This window comes from Pyrgilauda ruficollis, unplaced genomic scaffold, assembly GCF_017590135.1.
Source record: "Pyrgilauda ruficollis isolate IOZ18807 unplaced genomic scaffold, ASM1759013v1 scaffold1, whole genome shotgun sequence".
Classification (NCBI taxonomy): domain Eukaryota; kingdom Metazoa; phylum Chordata; class Aves; order Passeriformes; family Passeridae; genus Pyrgilauda; species Pyrgilauda ruficollis.
Genome location: NW_024508100.1, coordinates 17,672,529 through 17,697,052, shown reverse-complemented (window position 1 = coordinate 17,697,052; position 24,524 = coordinate 17,672,529). Strand labels below are relative to the sequence as shown.

Below are 24,524 nucleotides of genomic sequence, written 5' to 3'. Positions count from 1 at the left end.
CATACAGTCCAGACTTCTGAAAATGGGCTACTCCCATAGAAATTACAGTCAAATTTAAGTGATGTCATAGGTGAGCCAGTGCAATTTGAACTGATTTGGTGTTTACAGGGTGTGCGGATTGAGTAAACTGCAAGCAACCGGACACAAAATGAGTGAAGAGCCAGTCAATGTAACACACACAGCATGCACTGTGAACCTGTTCTGGCTTACATCTCTTATTGTAGTTTTTTTCTACTATGTCCTCTGTCTTTTGCTCAGCCTATAATTATTTTCGCAACAATGCCAGCTCTACCTTCTGTCATTTTGTTATTTACACATGTGGCCACCTGGCCATTAGCAGAAGTTACAAGCTTAGCCTACTATTTTACCACAGACTTGATGAAAGAGAAGCATAGCTATGCTCAGACCTGTGTGGGTTCTTCGGTGAGCTTTCAGGTGGGAGCTTTTAGTGTAGACTTTGTTGCAGCCTTCATAATCACATCGGTGTATTCTGCGTTTTCGCTGTGTGTCTGGAGATTCCACAGGTAAAGGTCTCTTTCCTGGCTGAACTATAACTGAAGGGTGATTCCTGCAAAGTTAAATTAATGTTAAAATCAAAAACATTTAGCACAGCAAACCCCAGCTAATATGATTCATAACAGAGCCTTTTATTCACTACCCCTCTGTCTCTTGGCAGAAAGAACAACATTACATGCATGTCGAAAAATTCAACAGGGTTTAGCAAACTTTGTGTATTTTAGAAGCAATATTTTTAAATGTTTACTCACTTTGTGGCATGATGTAGCCATTTTTACTACTTCCTAGCTCTTTTTTAAAACTTTCAGAAGAAAAACCCCCTTCAGCTTTGTGTTTTTCAGTCAAACTCAGATTTCTTAAATCCTGAGTGAACTTTTCTTGTATTTGCTCACTATTTTTTCCCCCTCAAATACAACTAATTTGATTGTAATTGGAAACAGCTATTCCATATTATTAAAGAAATTGTATCTTTAGGGTTTCAAAGCAGAACTCAATCTTTATTGTTCCAGCCACTCCTTTAAAATGTAATTAAGAATTTCCTGTTTGGTGCTGGCAGCAGGGTGCGGCCTCCCTGACGTCAATTCCTAAAAGTAGAGCTTACCCTGTGTGGCACACCCACAGGATGTCTGAAGTTGTCCCTCCACCTTCTTAAACATAATTTTTCACTTTAGAGGTCCACAGGTACAGTGCAGGTAAGACATATACAAGCTATATTCTGCTACAAACAAACCCATAAACGTTCACGCATGTGAAAACATACAGGCTTCTTAGAAGGTGTCTTCGACTGTTGAATGACACCCCCACTGTAGAACTGGGGACAACCTTGACTCTTTCTTCCACATCAATCTTAAAAAACATATGTTTGTAAAAAAGGTATGTGTAGAATATAACGTGCAGATATAGCATTCCTTGTTGCAAAACCAGCTCCTCCATGCAACAGAAAGGAACTTTCTAGAACTCCTGTCTTTTCTGAGTTAATGTATTTCACATGTTTTTACCAATCAACTTATGTTTTGTTACACTGGGTTCTATTGGTTGCTTACTCCAAGTTCCTTTAGGGTCTAATTTTCAGAAACATTGAATTCCTACCTCTCTCAGCAAAATAAGGGGCATGTGCTAAAGACAGAAAATCTTGTGCATAGCTTAAGAAGAAAGATTTTTCTATGACCTCACAGTGTAGGATGGGGATAACTGATGTGAGAAAAGTTGAATTATGTTATTGATTCTTGAGAGTTAGAAGCTGGAAACTGGGAACCAAATTTGCTTTCTTGGATGGTTCTGTGACTGTTGAGTGATGAATTCTTCAAGTACACATTAAGTCTAGCTAAAAATATTATAATGGCAGGAAACCCCAGATGGTGATGTTAGACAGACACTCTTAAATAAGGAGGCAGGCTTTTAGCTTCCAAAGAAACAGCTCTCCAAAGCAATGCTCAGTTTCAATGCAGTTGCATACCTATCTTTTTGGACAAGCTCAGGCTTATGACAGCAAACAGACTTTGTTTAAATCATTATGTTTGGAGGCTAGTCATGGACATGGTAATATCTGGGAAAAGGGAGAAAAAGGATATTGGCCATACACCCTTTGTGATTTAGATTTTCAATCTACAAGTCTGGAAAAAGCACTGAGAATGTCTTCTTCTCCCCTTATGGGACAGGAGACTGGCAAGACAACAGAATGTTATCAATAATCAGATAGGGTGTGGCAGTTTTAAAAAATGGTTAGGGTGGTGTCAAATTTAGAGGTAAATATTAAGTAAATGCCAATAATAAAAGCACAGCCCTAATTCTTTCATTCCCTCTTCTACAACTAGATATAAGTTCATGTATGTCTACCGTTTGTCACTCTTCAATAGGTAAGAGTACCTTCTAAAAATTACTTTAAAACTTCAACAGCTTTTCCTTCTTTATCACAGACCACCCTCTGTTGACAGCATGAGTTAGACTTTGAAACTTGCATGAAAATATGTTAATGAGGCTCCTTATACTATTACTATTACCTCAAGTTTGATTTTAGAAAAAACTGAACAGTTACATCGATTATCAGGCATACTAGAAAGTCCAACCATCCCTCCAGAAACGTCACCAACATTATTTTCATGCATAGATAGACAGATAGATATAGATATCCAGATACAGACAGATATACCGCCAAAAGCTAACACTAAAGCAAAATAAGTCACTTAGAAGTCTTAAATAAGTCACTTCACTGAGAAAAAAAGGTTTCCCATGCCCCTTTAATGTAGCTTAGGTGTCTGAGTAGTACACTCTGGGCAACTGGAACCAATGAATAATGATAAAAACTTCAATGCCTAACTATAGCTCATAAACCTGTGAGACAACAACATTTTTTTAAAATAAAAGTTGAAGTATCTCATCCTGTATTTTGCGTGAGTTGTCTATAAATATTTTTTTAATGATAAAAAATACAATTTATAAACTTCTTGTTTTGGATACAGCAGAATGTGAACTTGAAAGGGCTGGCTCCAGGAGCAAGAACTAGAGCTCCACAGGACAGCTACGCAGCAATTTAAGCTGTTACAATGCAAGGACAGAATCTCCATGAACATCACACTCTACATGGGCAAGCTTGTAGAGGAAATGCTTAGGAAACATGGACATACAAATGTTTTCTGTAACAAAGCTATCTACACATTATACCACATTTTATATTCTCTGCTCAGTGAATGGGTTTGCTGGGGAAACTACACCCATTGGGAAATAAATAATGCAAATCACTAATGCAGGTGACAAGTCTGCAGAAGTCTCAGCCCTGGAGGAAGGGTGTGGTACCAGCCAGGAACAGCACTTACTGGTTTGCTCTTGTTAAAGAGACTTAACAAAGACAAAAAATAAACTGAACCATTTGATAGTCCTGACCTAGCAGTAGGTAGTTCCAGCTACATAAAGACATGACTCCCTTGTGTGGTAGGTCCATTAGGGAAGGTAAGTTACCCACTAGTAAACAGGCCTGTTCACTATTTTATGTAATAAGCATGTATAAGGTGATTTAAAAGAAACAGCATATAGTTTATAAAAGCTAGCTGGCAACCAATTGCAAAGAGCCTGCAGTCTAGGAGGTGCATCCAGACTGTTTGAAGACAAGGAGGGGTGCCCACAAGAAGGCTGTTGTGGAATGTAGCCAGCCCTGGTGCTGTGGTGTGCTTTTGAACCCAATGGCCATGAGCAGGAGGAAGCGGCAGCGTTCTGGAGGAAATACAAGATACTCCCCAACCATCCTATGCTTTTCTCTCTCTCTGAACCACACTCACACTCACACAGGGTTTTGAGTGTCTGACTTGAACCCCTCCTTCCTTTACTCTATGAGGTGAGGTCAAACACAACCACCTCAAGGATGACAGTGAGCAAGAGGGAGTGCAGAAATGGATTCTGAGGTTTTGTACTGTCAGCCCTGCTCAGCTCCCAACTTCAGCTCCTGCCAGAGCCACGCTGGCAGCCTGCCTGCCTACCCAGAGCACTGCCTGCTGAAGGATGAGTCTGGCTCTGGGTCATTCCATGGCTTTAGTAAGTTGACAGGATTTTCCCCAGAAAAACAGGAAATGGAAGGGTGCCCATGGCTCCTCAGGTACTTTCTTGAGAATTTTTTAATGTTTTCAGTTAAAAGGCTTATGCCCCAGACCTAATTTCTTCTTCTAGCCCTTGTCCTTTCTTCTGCAAACAGCACTGTTTCAAAACCCATTAGATCTGTGATCCAGTTCATGCAGGGGCCCCAGTAACAGCTATGCCAGCACAATGAGTTAATACTGGGATGGAAACAAGTGGCTCTGAGGGAAGAAAGCTTAGAAACTACTTGAGCTGCCAAAAAAAATCACCCACAGAACAATGGCCTCAGGTAAAAATGCAATTTCACTTATATACACAGAACTTGTAAGGCTGAAGAGGTTCTTCCCACCAAGCAGGCAAAATTTTTGAAAAGACAAAGAGGTCCTCCAAGCAGAGAAAGTCACAATACTCTTTTTAAAGATAGGTATTTCAAGTAACATGAACAGAAATATCAGTATGAACTCTCTTTTAAGTTTCTTTCAATTTTGCTGCTGGTTTTGCATAAGTAGGTTATCACTGGTTTATTGGGAGCCCTATTTTCAGTAAATTGTGGAACTGGGACCTATCATTATTTTAGAAATGCATTATAGAAATGGCAGATCTATTGCAAGGTATAAATATGTATCAACTCCTGTATTGGTGAAGAAGGGGGAAAAGAAAGTTGAAATCACATTTCACAGTGACAGTAGTGGGGGGGATGAACATGTATTTTATTACATGTTCTAAAGCATAGCAACAGTCCTTCCCACTCCTGAGAACTGCTAACTGCTGTAGGGAACTGCTTTCCATGCCTCTGCTGATCTTGGGACTACTGTTAGCTACTTACTCTTGCAACATCACTTGCTGAGGAGACAACGAGGTCATCATTGGAGGTGACATTTGTTCAGGATAGAAGTCAGTCTTTGATGGTTCACTTCCTGGCTCTACTTTGATTGTTTTCTTCAGTGTGGGCTTCTCGTAAGACTCAATGACAGGCACTGTATGGCAGAGGGTAGGAGAGGCAAGGCAACACATACAAATTATGAAGAGTTATGGAAATAAATAATACACAGAAAAAAAACTATAGTGAAATCCATCAGTTCTACTGTGATAATTTACACTAAATATAACATCTTTCAGTTTTAGTTATCTCCTGATGAACTGTGACTCAAAACATTTCTATTAATTTTCATCAGTCCAATGTTATTATCAGTCCAAATCTCAATAGATCAATAGTTTATGTAGACACAAACAAGAGCAATGGAGCTGGTGAAGGAGAACAAGTCCTGTGAGGAGCAGCTGAGGGAGCTGGGATTGCTTATCCTGGAGAAAATGAGGCTCAGAGGAGCCTCACACTCTCTACAACTGCCTGAAAGGACAAGAGGAAATGGCTTCACGGTGCACCAGGAGAGGTTTAGTTTGGACATTAGTAAGAATTTCTTCCCAGAAAGGGTGATTGGGCATTGGAATGGGCAGCCCAGAGAGGTGGTAGTGTCACCGTCCCTGGAGGTGTTTAAGGCAAGCCTGGATGTGGCACTCAGTGCCGTGGTCTGGTTGAAAAGGTGGTGTTGGGTCACAGCTTGGACTCTGTGATCTCAGAGGTCTTTTCAACCTAATTGATTCTGTGATCCTGTGACCTTGGTAAGTCTGGTAAAATATTTACACAACAAATTCTATGCCTGTTTATTCTGGAAGAACAGAAATTACGTTCCACTTCCTAAAATATCAACAACCCACAGAAACCAAGTGCTTGGATATTTGTCTTATTTTGTGGGGATGAGACAGCATAAAAAGCAATTCTGACAACACCAACCTTGCATGCTACTTGGAGTTTCCATCTCATCTGCGAGAACTGTGGACACCATGATGGGCTGCTGGAGATGGGGAGCATACATGAAAGGAACTGGCTGGACCACAACAGGCTGTATAACCGGGAGTATCCCAGGGCTTCTCAGTCCATGGCGTGAAAGAGCAGCGGCCATGACAGGCGGGATTGTTATTGGCATGGAAAGAGGCTGTACTCCTGGGGGTGATGGTGTGAATTTACTGAGAGGTGAGCTGGGTGAGGACAGAGTCAATCCAGGTGAACTTCTCCTGTGCACAGTCTGAAATTTTAGTGGGGAAGGAGAACTTGCAGTTGAAGGCGGCGAGCTCCGTTTATTTACCGTAAGGTCTACTGGCTCCATCTGGATTCCATTTGATAGTCCTTCAGGGCTGGAGTAGAATTTATTGTGCAACATACTTGGTGTAGAATAAATGACGCTGTATTTGTTTGGCTTCATTTGATCCATGTAATTGGATGGGTATGACTGTCAGAAGGAGTGGAAAAGAAATACAGAAAATCAAATAATAAATCAACACATGCAAGCAGCTACTGCTGGAAAAGAAAGGCGGCCAATAAAACAGGCAAAATGAAAAAGTTTCAAGACAGCAGTTTGATGTAGTTTCTAAATAAAACAGAATTAAATAAAGCCTCAGATTCCCCACACAGGAAGTTAATCAAGTTCTGATTCACTAACTGTTTGAGAAGCAATGTAAGACAGATTATTAACACAAATCTTCAAAGCTTATTCAACTGCTTTTCTCCCTTTAAAATTGCCTGTCATATATTCATGCCTGTACATTTCTTAACTGACCTGGGAGATACATCTGCTATGCCAAGCATATAACTATGCACTGAAGATCATCAGTTCTGGAAAGAGGGGAGCTCAGCTGGGCTTAGAATTGCAAGTGATGGGTCCCAACCAACTGCTAAAGTAATTGAAAAACAATGATCACTAAAGAAAGAAATTATGAATCTGAACCCTACAATCAGTACAAAATACTCAGCTGAACTATGTAAGTAATGGGTGAGTAACCCAAGAATGCAGAAGGTAAAATCTAAACCTTTCTAAATGATTTTTTGAGATATAAAGCAGCTACTTAGGCAGTGTAATTTTGGAAAAAAAGTACAAGGATAAACATTTGGTGTGTTGGAAGAATATTCCTGTTAGTGGTAGCTAGCAGCTCCCATTACATTAGAAACCTCAAAGCTAATCTTGACCTATGCGATGATCTCCACTATTTAGTAATAATTTATATATATTATATATATGTATGTACATGTGTATTATATAAGTAAAACACACATATCTAGTGATTTTTGTAAACAAAGAAGTATTAACATTAGCTGTAGCGTGCAGTATAATTCAACAAATATCCAGACCAATACTGTATTTAAAAACTGTTAAAAACTGATGTTGTTTACTAACAGCTAACTCACAATGGAAACTGATGTGATGCTCTAACACAAAAGTGAGACACAGAAAATGCAATGCACACCAATTTTTAGTTGTGTTGTCAACTTTTTGAAATAAAATGCTATCTTTGGATTTTAGCTGGATAAACTAATATTAAGAAACTAATTACTTCCTTGGCATCAAAAGTATTTTGATGAGTGATATAAAAAAAAAAGTTCAAAATGGTATAAAGTGAAACATCAGAAGAATAAAACTACTGTATTTTTATGAAATTATTTCCATAACACTTTAATTCTTTTTCTTGCTGGGGTGAACACTTCTGTCAATACATCTTCCTGGTTTCCTACCTCTGTCTTCTCTGTGAGGGAGCACTTGGTTAATTTTAAATGTCAATGTTAACTGCAGGTATTTTTGCAAAATGACACTAATGTCATTTTCTTCTTTTCAGTTACTGTTTGAAACACTGAGTTTAGAAAATATTAAATTTTCCTCCTGCATTCATTGCACTGTGATAGAACAACAAAGCTGAGTCCCTCAGTCCATAAAACATTCAAATAAGGCAGCACACAAAATGGTGATTAATCTTGAGACAGTAAATATTAAATTAAAATCTCTGCAAGTTATATATTCGCTTTATGACTATTCTTACAAATTCCATCTATAGAAACATTCATCTTTGATGGTAATTGGTTCATCAGAATTTTATTAAATGCCATTATTACAAGAAGTGCTGTCTGTAGTCTTGCCAGCACTGCTGAGCCAAGCAATGAAATTATTAGCATTCTAAGTGATGGAGACTACTAAATATTGATATAATTTAATATTCAGCAGCATTTCGTATCTATTAAATTAGATCACATTATGGGCATAGCCAAAAAATCAAAATTTTAACAGGTAAGGAACATAAATACTTCTGTTAATACTCCTGTTATTGGTTTACAGTTCAGAGTTCACCCAGCTTTAATCAACTGTAAAGATTCCACCACTAAGCATCAGTGCATTTACAGAGCTGCACTTTGTCAGGGATGATCACAATGCCATTGCCTATGAACTTTTCTTCCATTGCAAGAATGCTAAAAAGGAAAAAGCCTGTGGAAGTTAAATCTCCGGGTATGCTTTTGGCCAATGAGTCTATTAAAGAACAAGCATCCCTAGGTGTAACCTTATCCTGAGAACACCTGGCGGGAATTCAAGGAATAACTGCCTGGATGCTCACATAGCTTCTGCATTCTTTGATGGTGGAGCGATGCTGATCGTGATTTATTTTGGTGCACAACCTGCAAAAGGGTAGAAATGCTGCTGGAGACTGGGAAAACTGGTCTCCTGAAACTGTAGGAGCTTCCAGGTAGATTCCCCCATCCCTGGAAGGGAGGCCAGCAGAATACACCCACAGTGAAGACTGGAACACTCACTTTTGGATGGGTGAGTAAAAATGCCAAGATTCAATCACATACAAAGATAAAACCCTGAAGTAATTTCACAGGTGTTTTGAGCTGTGCATTCTGCAAGGCCAAAGACTGTAAACATTGCTAGCTGAACCTGCTTTTACACATATATTATAACCCTTTAGACCTCAGTATGTTATACACTGCATTGGCAATACTGAGATACTGTGTTATCAATAAATCTAATCACCATGACCCACATAATCAGTGTCATACTTCTTAGCACCTGACCAAGTCTTCTCTCTGCTACACAGAGAAAAACTGTTTATTCCAATTCAAACAAAAAACCAACTTGTTTCACCAAACGGTAACTGGTCCAAATGTGCAAGAAGTCCTTTAAGAAGCCCTCACAGCAAACAGGTAGTCCTGGTAGTCCTGTAGGTAGGACTCGGATGACTTTGTCAGTAGTTCATTAAGAACTATCATAATATATGTTCAATAATTCATTTCAATAAATGGCATGAGCTGTTGGTAGAGTGATGAAATAGTGTGGGTGCAAGCTTCAGTCACCTGAGAGGTATAGTTAATCCCTTCAGCCACACACCCTGAAATACAGTGGTGTCAAAACCATTATGAATTTCCTCCTTCCCCTCCAACTACTGTGATGCTTTAGAGACACATAGACTTTACACCTACAGTGTAGACACGTACATTCAGAGAGAAGAGTGAGTTATTCCTAAGGGGCTTAATTTAATTTGGCCTCTAATGATTCTATCAGAATGAAAGATGCAATACAAATAATCCTGATGTAGGTTATGTTAGCCCAGTCTGCTCTGCTTAGCACCTCTGCTTAGCACATCACACTGACAGTTTCTCTCTCATTCCACCTCCTCAAAAGGTGGTCAAGAAAACTAACTCACTCAGTGGCTGCTATCCATTCCTATGTTCTCTCCATATCACAATACCTCCCTTTAGAGGTGTCTCCAGAGCAGTTTCTGTTGTGGCACCAGGGCTCCAAGGAAGCCACAAGACCAAGAAGAGCCGGGGAGCTCAAGGGCCTGGGGCTAAGCAGCTGATGTGTGTACAGAAGTTGAAACACACATGGTCCTCAGCCTGAAGGAAAACAAATTCCATCCAGTGATGGAAACTTCACTCAGAAACCATACTTTCCTCTGGACTTTCTGCTTTTTCTTCCCCTTATGCAATGGCAAAAAGAAAAACATACAGATGTGGTAAAATGCTCTGAGTCGTCTTTAATAGCTGGTCAGAGTTGATTACACTGACTTATGAGAAGACTCCAAAGGTCCAACACATGGAAGGTACCACATCACTAGGAGAAAGATGTGGTACAGAATAACCAATATTTAGAACTCCAGTTTTGAAATGCTCCCTTGTTCTTCCCACTGCAGTCTTTCCTTCATCTGCTGGTCTGGGAAAGACTGCTCGCTCCTCTCCTGGTGAGCTTTCTGAGGGACTGACCCTGCCCATCTGGCAGAAGCACACAACTGTTTGGGGCACTTGTGTGTCTCGTGCAGAGCCCCAAACCACTGCACAACCTTCTTTGGGAGATGAAGGCAGATGTGCACAAAAGGCAGCCCACAAAACAGCAATGACTTCTTTTGTAAAACCAGCCTCTTTTTTGATTTTAACAGACACCATTAGATAATCTTAGATTAGAGCAGATAATCATGACTAATCTTAATATAGCTACACAGTAACTGTGATTAAAGTGACAGACAGGCTGGCCAATACTAAAATTATTTCTTGACCCAAATATTAGAAATCTCATACTTATACCTCCAGTGACAGTTATTTTTCTATCATTACTCTGCAGCAAATAAACCCCATGAAAGTCAAACTGTAATTTTAAAATGTGTATAAAATTAACTCAAAGAAGTGCTATTAATAGCACTGAAGAAATCAGACTGCTTAGAGATGTATTTAAATTTATGAAAATTACTCTTCATTTTAAATAAAACAGGAAACAAACTTTTCATTTCAGAACACAAGTTTAATGCACTCTGAGTTATGTACACTGACTTCACCCTGTTAATGGATCAGCCTTTCTAGGGGTGTGGTTTCATGTTACACTTAATCTGTTATTGCAGGCTAAAAACTGAAAGGGAAGGTCCTGTTCTCTCATCTTCCCCCATCCCCTTGCTCTAATATTGAGCAGCTGCACAGAATGAGTCAGATCAGCTTCCCGATCTGACCAAAAAATAAGTATTTTTGGTGGGTTAGCAATTCTGACCATTCAGGGTCAGAGATCCAAAGGTTCCAAATCATTCTAGAACCACACAATTCTTCTCCACACAAAGGGGACACAAAGCTGGTATGGAGGGAGCAAAGTCAAAACCTTTCCTTTCAGCAGCAACCTGTATCATCACAATTCTCACTGTACTGCTCCCAACTACATGTCCCACTGCTGTTGCTTATCAGACTCTTCTCTGAGATGACCCTATTCTCTGAGCTCATGGAAAATTAACCCAATTTTAAAGAAGTGTCTCCTCTTCCCCTTTTTTCCCCACTGTCCTAGTTCTCATTTGTTCCCTTGGTAAAGCAGTGCAACCAGTTTACCCAGCAAAAAGCCATTGTTGGTTTGGGTTTTTGCAGGATTAATTTCCTGCTGCTTAGAACAGAGCTAGCCACAGGCACCTGTTTCCACAACCAAGAGAAAAACAAGAAAAGCCACAGCAAGAAGCTGTTCACTTAGTTCAAGGGTGTAACACTCAAACCACAGGCTATTGCCACTTCACCATGAAGCGTGGCAAGTTCATTTCAACCCACCTCCATCAGCAGCACGAGCTACAGAGATGACATTTACAGAGCAGTGGCTCAGGGATACATGGATGCTCTCTCCTCTCAGAGGCAACTGGTCAGGTCATTTAAGGCAATAAAAATTAATAAACTACAAAAAGTTTTCCTAGAACGTGAATCTGATTGCACTAAGAGCAAAATATAGCTTCACATGCTTTCCTAAGCTAGTCCAAATCTTAATTACATCTCATTATGAATTTAAAGGTGGAGAGACTAAAGAGTCATCTTTAGGGCAAATACATTTGAAAAGTCTTACCACTGAAACAGGCTCCATGGCTTCTTGCTTGATAGGGACGGGGTCAAACATTAGCATCTTTTTTATTCACCTGTTCTGATGCCTCTGAGGTTCTGTCCTGCTGGGGAAAGACAAGGTATTAGAAAGCCACAGGAAATACCTGAATCAACTTTCTGAATTGTAGAGAATTTACTATTTTGTCAGATTAATGTGAATATTTATCCATCTCTAACACAGATTTTTATATCTTTGACTGAATTTATCACAAGTTTTTTCTTTCCAAATTGCTATTGAAACAAAGGGACATCTGCTCACTTTAATGAAAGTCAAACTGAATTTTTGTTGTGCGTGTCAGCACACCAAGACCACAGAATTTTCACTTTCACTAGCTGTCAAGTGTTTTAACACATCACAGTTTAGACCACGCATTTCTCATCAGCATTACAACCTCAGAATAATCTTGTTTATACAAGTGAACTGATTCTGGAAAGGATCTCTCTTTCACAACAGTCCCAACAGAAACACTCAGTAGACCACATACAGTGACACTGACATCAATGCAATAAAAAAGATTAAAATTTAAGACTGACTTGGACTACATTCAACATGCTACAATGACTTAACAGAAAAAATGCATCAGTTATTATAAGATAATAGATTTACTGACAATTCAACAACTATTTGTGCTAACTGTGTGAAATAAAATCACTTTAAAAAAATCTGCTTGCATTCTGTGTAGCTTCAGGGTTTTTTTCCAATCTTACCTGGCCAATCTCTAAACGCCTGAAATAAAAGTATTTAGCACAAAGCATGTCATAGCTGTCATACTACACATTTGCCATGGTCATCTTGGAAAGATACTGGGAGGGAAAGGAGATACCCCTTCTGGGTAAAGCCATAAGGGTACACAGAGAAACCAAGGGGAAGCAAAGGGAATTTGCTCACAATGACATTTAGATGTTGCCAAGCTGTTTATAAATCACTCGAGGTTATACATTATATGACCGATGTCAAAGGAGCAAGTTCTGACCGTACACCGCAGGCTTCGCAGCCCAGCCTGGAGGCGGTACGACCTCTTTTAGGATGCGAGGACAAAAGCAAATGACACAAATTCAGTTTGGCCAGCAGATGGCACTGGAAAGAAGCGAATGCAGCCAGACTCCAGCACCGGCAATTCACCCGCAGGACAGGCTGAAGGCTCACCAACAGATTTCCCAAGGCTGGGAAATTCTCCCAGAAATGTAAACGAACATTTAAAGATGTACCTGTTCAAATTAAAACACTTCTAATAAGCCTACGCTAATGAACAACTTTGCAGTTAACATGCGTTTATGGATCAAAATTTGTTAAGAGAGACAGCATGAGTTGTTGAAAGTCTACCATTAGTTATTCAGATACACAAATAAAGTTTAAAGACTTTTGGAAATACATTACAACAGTGTGCACTTTGAATAATGGAAACAAACAAGCAGCAGAGTAAATTATAGTATCTGCATAATTCACCTTATAAAAGTTGAAGGCCTGACAAAAAAATTGCAAAACTAAAGTGAAACAAATGATGCAGCTTAATGAAATTTCCAGTTTAAACTCAGTATGTAGTTTTAGTTTGGGAAAAGCAGTAAGACAGCACCATGTGATGAAAGTTGTGGTAATTCCGTAAATACCTTAAGCATGTTTGTGAGAAGGTTATTAATTATACTATTTTCTTTGAATGATTATCATTTAGATAACTGCTACCTAGTTATCTTTTTCAGGTTTCAACAAGCCACATAGCTAGAGCTAACGTTTCAGAATACTGACTTCCCAGAAATATATCCACAAATCTATGCATCACCCATATTCTCACACATTCATCTGCATTGTGAAAACAGAGAAGTTGTACTTTTAGACATGAAAAAAGTTAACAGTAAAATGGAACCACGCAGAGCTCCTATATAGGATTTTGGAACTAATTCCGTTCAGATTTCCAGAAACTTTTGATTTTTAGCTTGCATCTGCATAGATAAAGTAACATGCCAATTTGTACTTCAGTGAAGGAAGAAAGGAGGAAAGAAAGGAAAGGAAAGGGAGTGAGGGAGGGAGGCAGGAAGGAAGGCAGGAAGGAAGGTTATTCTAAGTAAATGGAATGATGCTCATCCTTTGTGCAATTTTTGTAATTATAAAACCGTATTTTCTTCAGTTTAAGAATTACTCCTTTTAATCTTTTGCTCCAAGAAAGTGTGTGAAAAGACACTAGACACACATTTCACATGTCATGCTCCAGATTTCAGTGTTTCCTGAGACAGCTCTAAATCACTGTGCAGGAATTAAACTGACATAGACAACAGGAAGTGTACTACCCTGAACAAAAGTGAAAAGTAATTCTCAATCTTTCCTAAGTGCAGTCATCTAAGAACAGCAGAGGAAAACTTTACTTTTGTATAAGTTTACTATGCTGCACCAAAGTATCAAGCACTTCTTTAGCATGTTACTCTTAAGCAGGTTTCTTTTCCCCATTTTATAGTGACTGGAAACCAATTTTCAAGAATGGAAAATTAATTAAGATGCAACACTTGGTCCTGTAGGACTGCTACAGAGTCAATACAAGTCAGCTTTGGGCCTGGCATTTAAAATTTAGCTCAAAATTATGTATTTCTAAGGCTGTAAATAAAATCATAACAAGACTCCTCTTTGTATTTAAAAATAATGCTCCAAACTGATAGCTTGGACCACACTCATGGGCAAATATGTGCATGTACACCCACACAAATAAAGCATGGTACTTCTACTAAGAAGTAGGTAGAGTTTTTCCCAGTATATTTGTAAAATCATGCCTAATAACTCAAAACTTCTCAGTTTTTCTCTCCTAAACATTTGAGAAGGGGGCAATAGGGAAGGTAAACAGTCTTATCTGTTTCTATTACAGAGGAATGAAAAAACAGTTGGGTTCTACTTTACAGAGTGATTTCAGAATCTACTTGTTTGAAAGCCTGCAAATTGTTCAGCATGTACAAATAATTTCTGGAAAATCAAAATACCATCTTCTCATTCCTGAGGGGCTCTGGAAAAACTGGTGAGGTGACAATATATTCATGTTAAATGTATTAAAAAATGAGAACTTTTGTCTCTGACTTTATTAGGTAAACTATTTTGCATTAAAGGGTTTTCTCATGCGAGGTAAAAGAATTTAATATGAATGTAATCTGAAACTAAATAATTAACTGCAATCCGGTAAGCAAACATTCCACCCTCTCTTTTTTTTTGCTCTGCCTCTTTTTTTCTGCTAACAAGCCACCCAGTTTTACTTTCTTGCCTCCTCCCTTTCACCCCACCCTGTGGATCTCTGCCAAGTCAGTCCAACTTGTCCAAACAGGACCCGGCTTTTGATAAGATTTTGCTCACGCCCTGTACTTCAGAAAGACAAATGAAGCAACTGGGTTTTGTATGCAAATAAGGACAGGTGCAAGGTAAAGTCCAGGCAAAGTCCCTCAGTATTCCCCTACCTGAAGTCCAGTGAAGACAGCAAGCCAGAAACAACACAAACTCTGCCCTTATGATCCAATATACAGCAAGGCATCCATTCCAGAAGAGAAGTTCATTATCATTAGAGCTCATCACCTTGTCAGGATTGAACACTTGTCAATATTAACTTCCTGACAGGTGTAAGGTTTATTGTTTCAGAGACATAATTAAGATTAAATGAAAGCTGAAAGGTACTTAAACGTGTATTCTGACAACAAGGGCTTGTATGGATTATTTACCCTGGATGAAATGTGCAAAGTGGTTAAAGAATGCACTCAGACTACACATCTGCACTGCAGAGCAGCTGGAAAAGGGCAACCGCAGTGCAGCTACTCCCAGCAGCCCTGCACATCTACCTTCAAGGTCCATCAACTCTGCAGACCTGTTATGAAAGGAAAGGGTGGGGTGGAGGGCCAGTTTTGACTGTGCACATCCAACAACAAAGGTTTATTCTAACATAAAGCTGGTGCTCTCATTAAATACCTGGAAGAGCAGGTGACTGACTTTTGCTGCAGACAGGGGGGTGGTGACCATACATTCTGCCCCCTCCACTCCGCCTGAGAACACATACAGGATTTATTTCCTCAATCTTTGTGCCCGGGGGAAGCAAAGCAATGCTGCCCCACGTACAGCAAGTCTTTATCTAGAAGCTTTAAGGTATGATTGTTATTGTCAGTATAATTACAGAATAATGCAATAGTATCTGCTAAATTAGCACTGCATGAGTGCCCTCTGCAAGGAACTGCAGCTCTTGCAGCACTGTTTGAATCCAGCAGCAAACATCATCACGTTGCAAAAGCTCTTCAGTCCAAGCACTTTGGGACTCAGACCTGTTGCTGTGAACCTCAAGTCAAACTTCTCTGATACAAGGGGGAGAAACAATAGTATCAGAGGATTCTCCACTGATGAAACCCAAAAGGGAAGGGAGGTTTTCTGAACCCCCAGGTGAAAAGTCATCTTCAGTGAAACCTCCAAAGAGTCTGACAGAAAGGAACCAGTTTTTGAGACAAACATTCCCTGGGGAAGGTAAAAAAGCTGTTTTCCAGAGCTCATAAGGTATTTGCACTTTACTGTACCAGTTGCTCAGCAAGACCTGAGTCAGCAAAGAAGTGTTTCTAATGTTCCATTAACTTTAATGGGAAGTAAGCAAGTGCTTAACTGCACTTGACCCCAAAATAGCAACAGGCAAAGAAGCTCTCCAGCTCGGCACAGCAGTCAGACTCAGCCAAAGCACCAAAGGTCTAGACGTGGTGCTGTGGGAAGAGACCAGAGCAGCCAGATCATGAGGAACAGAACAGAAGGAGAATCAGGAAGAACCAGCACGCCACGAAAATGTTCTTCTGATCAACAGCTTTCTGTGTTTATTTGCTGGATTTCCACTGGGTAACAACAGTAAGTGTAGAAAAAGTTAGATTTTTTTGTAAAAGAAAATGGTACCTAGGCAAAATATTTTTCCTCAAAGTTTTATTGACAGGCATGAAGAAAAAGAGGATTTCTAGAGAATTCTGGTATTTAGTATTTCAAACTTTATTTTTTTTCTTAGCAAAGACTTGAAAATCTTTTATCTTCCTCCTTTCAGGACTGCAAGCAGGCTGAAAAACTTGTGTTTTTGCACAACTTGTGCATCATAACTTCGTGGATGTCACCTTGTTTGACCTAGAACTGCTTTGACATGTAGCACACTAATCAGTACTTCAATTAAATTTCTGATAATACTGTTGCAGGCTCTTTGAAGCCATGTGTGTGGAAATGGCTTTCTTGTATGTGAAAATCTTGGGGAAAAACGTTCTTGAAGTGCTTGTTAAGAAAGTATCTTCTTTAGCAAGGAAAAACTGAGCCCATGTAAAGCCTGTTCAACCTTCAGTTCTACACTCACTAAACCTAAGAGGAGAACCTCTTGAGGCACCTCCATTAGACAATATTCTCCCTTATCAGGGCAGACTGCTGTCTGGTTTCCTGTCTCAGGCTACTTCTTAGAAGGAGAAACAGTCTAGTAAGGATAAAAGATCAGACTTTTGAAAACAAATGAAGTATGTGGAATGGTATGATAATCTTTCCCTTCCAAACTGAGCTCCGCTTTTCTTGCTGTGTTTTTCTCAAGAGGTTAATTTTTAAGATAATTTGAAAGAAGAAATATTAAACTTTTTAATTATGAGGGGAAAATGACAGAAAATACTGTTCTCTTATGTGAAGAGTTCTGCTGTTTCAGGAAATGTGAAAAAGAGATTCAACATTTTTATAGCATGGGAAAGGAGAAAGAAAATCGAATCCTAGGGAAAGGAAGTATGCATTTATGAGTAATGATAGATTTGAACAAGAATCTGAGTACAGGGCAAATGCTGATGAACTTCTACCAATCTATGGAAATGAAAAAAAAACAACTAGGGAAAAGAGGCGGACAGTGTAGGGGGTACAAATGTGACACTGATCAAAGCAACTCAGACTCTTTAAAAGTGGAAACTCTGTCAGGTCTTCACGGATCAAGTTGGTTGGAAACACACAGGGACTGCATGACAGACAGGCCATGCGTTTGGTTGGAGGCTTTTTCCCTTCTGAGTTAGTTTACTATTTAAAACCTGCTGGAGCTTTGTCTTTCCATATGCTGATCTGCACTTACATTTCCTTCCCCTGGGAGATATCCCCTACAGCTACAAAACCCTCAAAGGAAGCTTTGGCATCAAGTGAATGTTTTGCAGGGAAGAGTTAAATCTCTCCTAAAACCAGCTCTGCCAAACTTCATATTCTGGATTGGAAGCAACTAGCCTCGGAATGAAAACACAAAGATTGAATGCTGACAGCATAAAAGAACTCTAAAAGACCTCCTGTTAACGGTGTTAATTAATATTTAAAAGTTGGTTTACAAAAATTATTGTAATTTTAACCTCAGTTCCCTATTTTACAGAACTTCTGGCTACAAAAAGGTGTGAACCACAAAATTTACTGCATTTATTATACAGCAGTTTCCAATATTAAACACAGTTAAATGCAACTCTTTTCCTCTGTCACTGGAAAAAAAATATTAACTGTTTGAAATCTCGGGCAAATTAACAGCACAAGAATTAAAATATATAATTGCACTCTAATGGGTAAACTCATCCATGGTGTTCTAAAACAAACAGAAAAAACAACATAAAAACAACTGAGAGCAACACATTAAAATAATCAATAAACAACTTACCAAAACTGTGTAGCCAAATACTTCTTTTTATCTGGATTTCTGAACAGACAAAAAACAGTTTACTGTTAATGTGTGCACATAATGCAATAAAAGTTTTTTGCACATACAATTAAGCTCTGAAAGAAGTTTAAAGTGTGTACTTCAGCTACTTCCTAAAGATACCTTCAGTAATCTCAACCAGCTAATTTGTAGCATCCCAAAGAGCAAGAGCAGGAACTAAAAAGACTACTTTAAAAATGACTGGAGGGGAAAAAAAAAAGAGCAAAATGAAAGGGTGGAAGTATTGCTGTGTGTACAGTAACCATGCATATTCCAGCCCGTAAGAAACACACAAGAATAAATACTCCATCTTGCATTTTCATCTAGGGCACACTGAAATTAATGCAAGTTTTTCTCTTGATTTCAGTGAGCTTTGGCTTGGGTCCTTCAGCTCTTCTTCTGTCAGATTCAAAGTAACAGAAAGACTTATGTTTTTCTCGATCTTCTCTCAATTTCTCACTATGTTTGTCTGCAACAGGGTGAGGGGGAAAGATAAATATAAAAACAGGAGCTTTTATATATATATATATACAATTACTTTCATACCTTCAAAAACGCAAAATGTACTTATTAAGCAGTACATATTACAGCAGTACTTATTAACGCCAAAGAAAAGTTAAGACAGCAGTGCCTCATTTTCTGTATTACATCTGGAAGACAATGAACCTTCTACCCTGTATAAGGGGAAAATACCTACTTCTTTTGAGATTTGGAAATACAAAATGCTTATAGTGAGCCATTCAGGTTGAGTAAGGGCTGAAGTCAAAACCCTTTCACAACTACGAGCCTACAGAAGTGGGCTTTCTTCTCCCATATACTCTTTATACATCAGTGCAACTCTGTGACTTTAATGGAGCTATTCCAGATCAGCTGATGAGCAAGTGAGAGCAGAAAACTGGCTCACGACTTTCTGGAGACTGGAGTTCAAGTTTTCAGCGAACAGAGCTAAAAACTCCAGTTCACCCCCAGAAGTGCATTGGAGTGGAAGGGGCGTGTTAAAGGTTAACTTGGAAACCTCGTTATGACATAACACAGGCATCTTAAGCAATCCTGAGTGTGTAGAGACATGATAACTCATCGGGTGGGGATTGGGAGTTGAGGGGCAGTGACAAGGGGCCTGGACGAGGCTACCGAACTGCCAGAAAACAGCCTGAAACAGGAAAGAGCACCACATATGCCACTTGGAATGTGTGACGCAAACCCCAGCCTTGAAACAAAGAACAGGAAACAGCTCTGCTGGCTGTGCTGGGGAGAAAGCACAGAGAAACATTTAGGCGGCCCTCCCTGACCCTATATTCATGAGCAGCTGGAGTCTTTTAAAACAACAACAGTGGGTGGAGGTGTTTGTTCATTGGGTGTGAATAAAAACACTGTCCTTATACAGGGGACCTGCCCTATTTACAAACAGGCTCCCTTAGCATGAGGGAACAGGAGATTTTAAGACACCACGGGTCAGGAGGATTTGCTGAAACCTTCTCTTAGACCAGTTGGTTTATTACTGTATTTATGCCAGTAGCTAAACAGAGCTCCGGCTTCATGACATCAGAGGCAGCACCCAGCCTGGCAAAGCACCTTCTTCCCAGACAGAGCTGGGGGATGAGAATTGCAGGAAGGATTTCTAAAGCTTGGGGCTGCTCCTGGACAGTGGCTCACTCATGCTCAATACTGCTCCACAGCTGAGGACCAACGCCACTCAGATCACCCAAGAATATTTTTCTAAGCCATCACATGCTTAGCCTAACACATCCCTGTTTTCATATGCACTCAGAATATGCACTTTATTTCAGAATCTGATTTCCCATGAATTTACTAAGTTTATTTTTTAAGCATCCACATATAAAGCTGAATAAATGAAGTAAGCTGAAGCAGACGAACAGCACAACTTGTCTAGGTTTCATGCAGTAGAATAACTTCAACACTTGTTTTCCTTCAAAGCTGTGGTCTCGAATACTCTCTCTTCTCTTAGATACCTTACATCAGTTATTTATACACCATGGACATAAAATATTATCAAATGTGAGAATGTTACAGCAAATTAAGTGGATGAATACCACAGCAACACCAGTGAATGCTGCGGGGTTCCAAGGTTGGAGTTTAATAATGAACATGGGGTAAAAACTGGCTAGTGCAGCATCTACACAGCAAGGTGTGGGTTTTATGCCAATAGTATCAGTTCCTGACTTCTTCATACTGAATAACTGCAAATATAGGTAATTTGGTGATTGTATAACATCTTTATTATCGCTGAGTCTTCAACTCATCTCACTCACACTGACATCTTTATTTATCTGAAGGCTTTTGCTTTTGGCTAAACCGATGTTGACTAGGTCAAATGTTCACAGTACCTAAGGGCTCCCTTGCAGCTCTGCAACTTAGAGGAAGTTCTGCTTGGATTCTTAGGACAGGGAAAGACCATTTAGAATTCTTTCCTGCCCCTACCCCTCGCCCTTACCCCCAGTCTCTCTTGTGATCCTCTGTACCATAGCTATAACAGCGTGTGCAGGGAAAAAAACACCCAGGAACATTTGCCTGCTTGTGAAAAAAAGGCTACTCAAGTCAGTTTTGGGTTTTTTATATTTTGATACTAGACAGTAACAATAAAGTCTTAAAAATACAAGGTAAAAGCTAATTTGAAATAAGAGTTTTCTGGGTCAGGTGTGATTATCAAATCCAGATGCAATTCCTCTCACACAAGCACCAGCTACTCATATGATTACCACACCAGTACCTTAAAAGTATTTGATGGAAAAGTCACTAGTCAGCAGCCATGTAAGTCTTTCTTTTCAATACAGGTAATATATGTTTATGAATATTAGTTTAAATGAAGTCAAGTCTTCAGAGCTCTCCTATCAGCCACTCAAATTCAGCTTTTCCCAACAATTAAAGCTTTAGAGTTCAGTTCCACAAACAGTGACACTTCCTGAATTCACAAAGGTGAGGAAGTGAATAAAACAGTGGACGATGCATGTACAGTACCTGAAGCAAAAGGGAAGTGCACAAAACATCTTTGAGACATTTTTTAATGTAACTCCTGAATGACCACTTAAGCTACTCTGACCTAGGTCTTTCTCCCAAGCTCCAGGTAGGTGCTGTGATCTCCCAGCGCAGGCTCGCGTTGCTGAGCCTTCCTTTGCCAGGGCTGCCCTAGCTGTGCCAGGCACTCACCTGACAGCAGTCCGAGGCAAGTAACTCCTATTCCCATTTCGGTTAAAAACAAATAAATAAACAAAAAAATTAAAAAAAAAAAACAACAAAAAACTCAAACACAAAACAAACAAAAAAAAAAAAAAACCAACAAAAAACTCTTTGCCAGGGCTGCCCTAGCTGTGCCAGGCACTCACCTGACAGCAGTCCGAGGCAAGTAACTCCTATTCCCATTTCGGTTAAAAACAAATAAATAAACAAAAAAATTTAAAAAAACCAACAAAAAACTCAAAAAACACAAAACAAAAAAAAAAAAAAAAAAAAAAAAAAACAAAAAAAAAAAAAAAAAAAAAAAAAAAAAAAAAAAAAAAAAGAAAAAAAAACACCAACAAAAGACATCTAGCAAAGGAAAGGTTATTTCTAACTCCACACTTCGCTGCTGTGCTGTCCCACGTTTTACCTTCGCCTGCATGGCGGCCAAGCGGTGCTAAGGTGACGTGACAATAAGACGGGCAGGCTTTCGGGAGCCGATTTCATCCTAGACTTCACCAGGAGTTAAACGGGGACATGGCGCTTGCCGATCAGCTCCGCGCTACGGGAGGAACACGGCCCGAACGCGAGCTCCTGCCCTGGCATCCAGCCCGTCGCCCGCGGAACCGAGCGAGCCCGCTATACTTTCCACCTCGGTTTGGCCGGGCACGGTATCCCGCCCGGGATCCGATGGCACTTCAGCCTCTACCCGAGGACGCGCCTGTCCCGCCCCGGCGAGAGGCCAGGGGCTGCGGCGGCGCTGGGCGGGAGAGCGGCCCCGAGGGGCGGGCGGCCCGCGGGCCCTCCCGCCGGGGCCAGGCGGGGGGAGGGCACCGGGGAAGGCGCCCCCCGAGCGGCCCCGCCGGCCACACAGGTGCGCTGCCCGCCCGGCGGGAGCGGCGGACAGCGGCGGCCCTCCGCCCCCGGCTGCCGCCGGCCGCACAGCGACATTCCCGGGCGCCACGGAGGGAACCCCCGCGGCGAGTTCTGTTCCCCCTTCCCCGCAACTGCGGCCTGACGGAGACCCGGTTCCCGCCACCCCCGGCGTGGCTGCGGCTCCCGCGGCATCACCTTGCCGCCTCGGGCTCCGCGCTTCTCGCAGCGCCGGGAAACTTTCCTCCTCCGGCACCTCCATCCCGCAGTCAGCACAGCCCGGCCCCCGCACTACCCCCGCCCTCACACTTACGCTGGGCAGGCGGTGCGGAGCGCGCCGCGATTTTCCGTCGGCTCCCGCAGCGCGGTAGGGAGCGGGGGCGCTCCGGTGGGAGCGAGGTGCGAGGCCGGCGTGTCCCGCGTCCCCGCGGCTAAGGCGCCTCGGCGGTGTCTCCGGGTCTGTGTGCGAGGAGGAGCTGCCCGCTCCCGCCCTCCGCCCGCTCGCCTTCCCCCCGGGCTCCTGGCACCGGGCCGCGCTGTCACATGACGCCGGCGCCGCTCGCCCTGCCAGGCTCCCCGGGCCGGCGGGGTGAGTGGCGGTGGGAGGGTCACGGCAGGGAGCGCGGCCGGGCGGGTCCCCGCCCGCGGGGTGGAGGCTCCGCCGAGGGGCCGGGGCGAGTCACCGCTCACAAACAGCCGGGCACGCACTGACTGCGCGCCCGCCCTGCCTCCCGGGGGCAGACAGCCTCGCACAGACACTAATTATCCCCAGCAGCCCAGGGAGGAGAGGGGAGGGGAGCGGGGCCGCCCCACCGACAAACCTGCCCGTCCAGCTCCTCCTCCCCGCCCGTGTGTCAGGCAGAGGCGTGCACCTGGCAGCGGCCCTGCGGCGGGGCGCACCCCTCCCAGCTTCCCTCCCTCCGCGTCCACCCCGGCCGACCTGCGGCGGCAGCAAAACAACAGCAACACCCAGCGCTCGGGGGGAAGGAAGGGAGGTGCTCACGCTGGGCCGCTGCCGCCGAGCTGGCTTCGCCGGCGGGGGCTGGGAAAGGGCGCGGGGCGGCGCGGAGCCGGGCGGCCGTGGGGCAGAGGTGTCGGCCCGGCTCCGCCCCGGCTTGGCGGCTGGCCCGCCGGGACCGCCGGCTGCTGAGGCCCGTGCCGGGGTGGTTCTTATGGCTGCGCTTAGCCCGTCGTGCCTCGGGTGCGCTCCCGCCGGAGCGGAAAGAGGCTGGGGGGATAGGCGCTGCCAGCTTGCCTCGACTCGACCCCCGTCGCCAGAGGCGGCTCCTTCCCTCTCCCCCCACCCGTGCCGCCCCTGCCTGCCCAGCCTTGCGTCTGGCACCGCCCGGGGCAGGTGTGTGTGCGTGACCCAGCCCGCCCCTCCTCCGGGCTCCGCTCGCCGCGGGAGGGGCCGCGCTGCGGGGCCGCTCCCGCACGGGGCTGCGGGTACGGCGTTGGCTCTGCCCCGGGACTGCGCTTGCTGCTCCAGACAGTGTTCAGCGGAGCGCACTGCCCGCGCCCTCTGTAAAATGGGAGGCACAGCCACAGAAGGAGACCCAGGGGCTTCACTGAGAGCAGTACATTTAAAAAAAAAAATGTATCTTGGCTGACTGTATCAGTTCCACTGGTTAATGAAAAGTGCTGCCACTTATTCACTGGAATACAGTGTGCTTACAATGCCATATGAAATAATGTTCTCTGCTCACTGATGTACCTAACCACGAGACCAAGGAAGAGGCAACTGCAGTGCTTGGCACGGCCCTGTCCAGTGCTAATGGCGTGGACAGATGAAAAGCCAATTATACTTATTGTGGATAGACAGGTTACCCGGCAGGTCTTCATTTCCATGCTTTGTTTTGTGGGTAAAGTCACTGGAAGGGGCTGAGTATTTCTGGCTCTGCAGGACCAGTCTGTATATAACTGTCTTAATAGGACCCTAGTGTAACATACCCATTTGGGTGTTTGGGTTGACATTTCTGTTCACTTTGATTCTTGTTGACCCAATTGATAATGCTGTAAAAACA

General features: G+C 42.3%; 1 protein-coding gene across 5 annotated transcripts in view; it reads right to left on the bottom strand.

Moving 5' to 3' along the window:
• The window catches only part of KLF3 (Kruppel like factor 3), a 28,235-nt gene extending 4,747 nt beyond the window's left edge, over positions 1–23,488 (bottom strand). The window contains exons 1-6 of one of the 5 annotated variants that reach the window (XM_041483078.1): positions 22,814–23,487; positions 18,415–18,453; positions 11,757–11,856; positions 5,873–6,368; positions 4,907–5,057; positions 408–568 (exon numbers count right to left, since the gene is read on the bottom strand). In XM_041483078.1, the coding sequence (XP_041339012.1) occupies positions 408–568; positions 4,907–5,057; positions 5,873–6,368; positions 11,757–11,813 (865 nt within the window). In that variant the 5' untranslated portion in view covers positions 11,814–11,856; positions 18,415–18,453; positions 22,814–23,487. Of the gene's footprint in view, positions 1–407; positions 569–4,906; positions 5,058–5,872; positions 6,369–11,756; positions 11,857–18,414; positions 18,454–22,057; positions 22,189–22,813 lie in introns of those variants that run through there. The other 4 variants (XM_041482248.1, XM_041484734.1, XM_041483906.1 and 1 more) reach the window with 4 other exon arrangements.
• Positions 23,489–24,524: the final 1,036 nt, after the last annotated feature.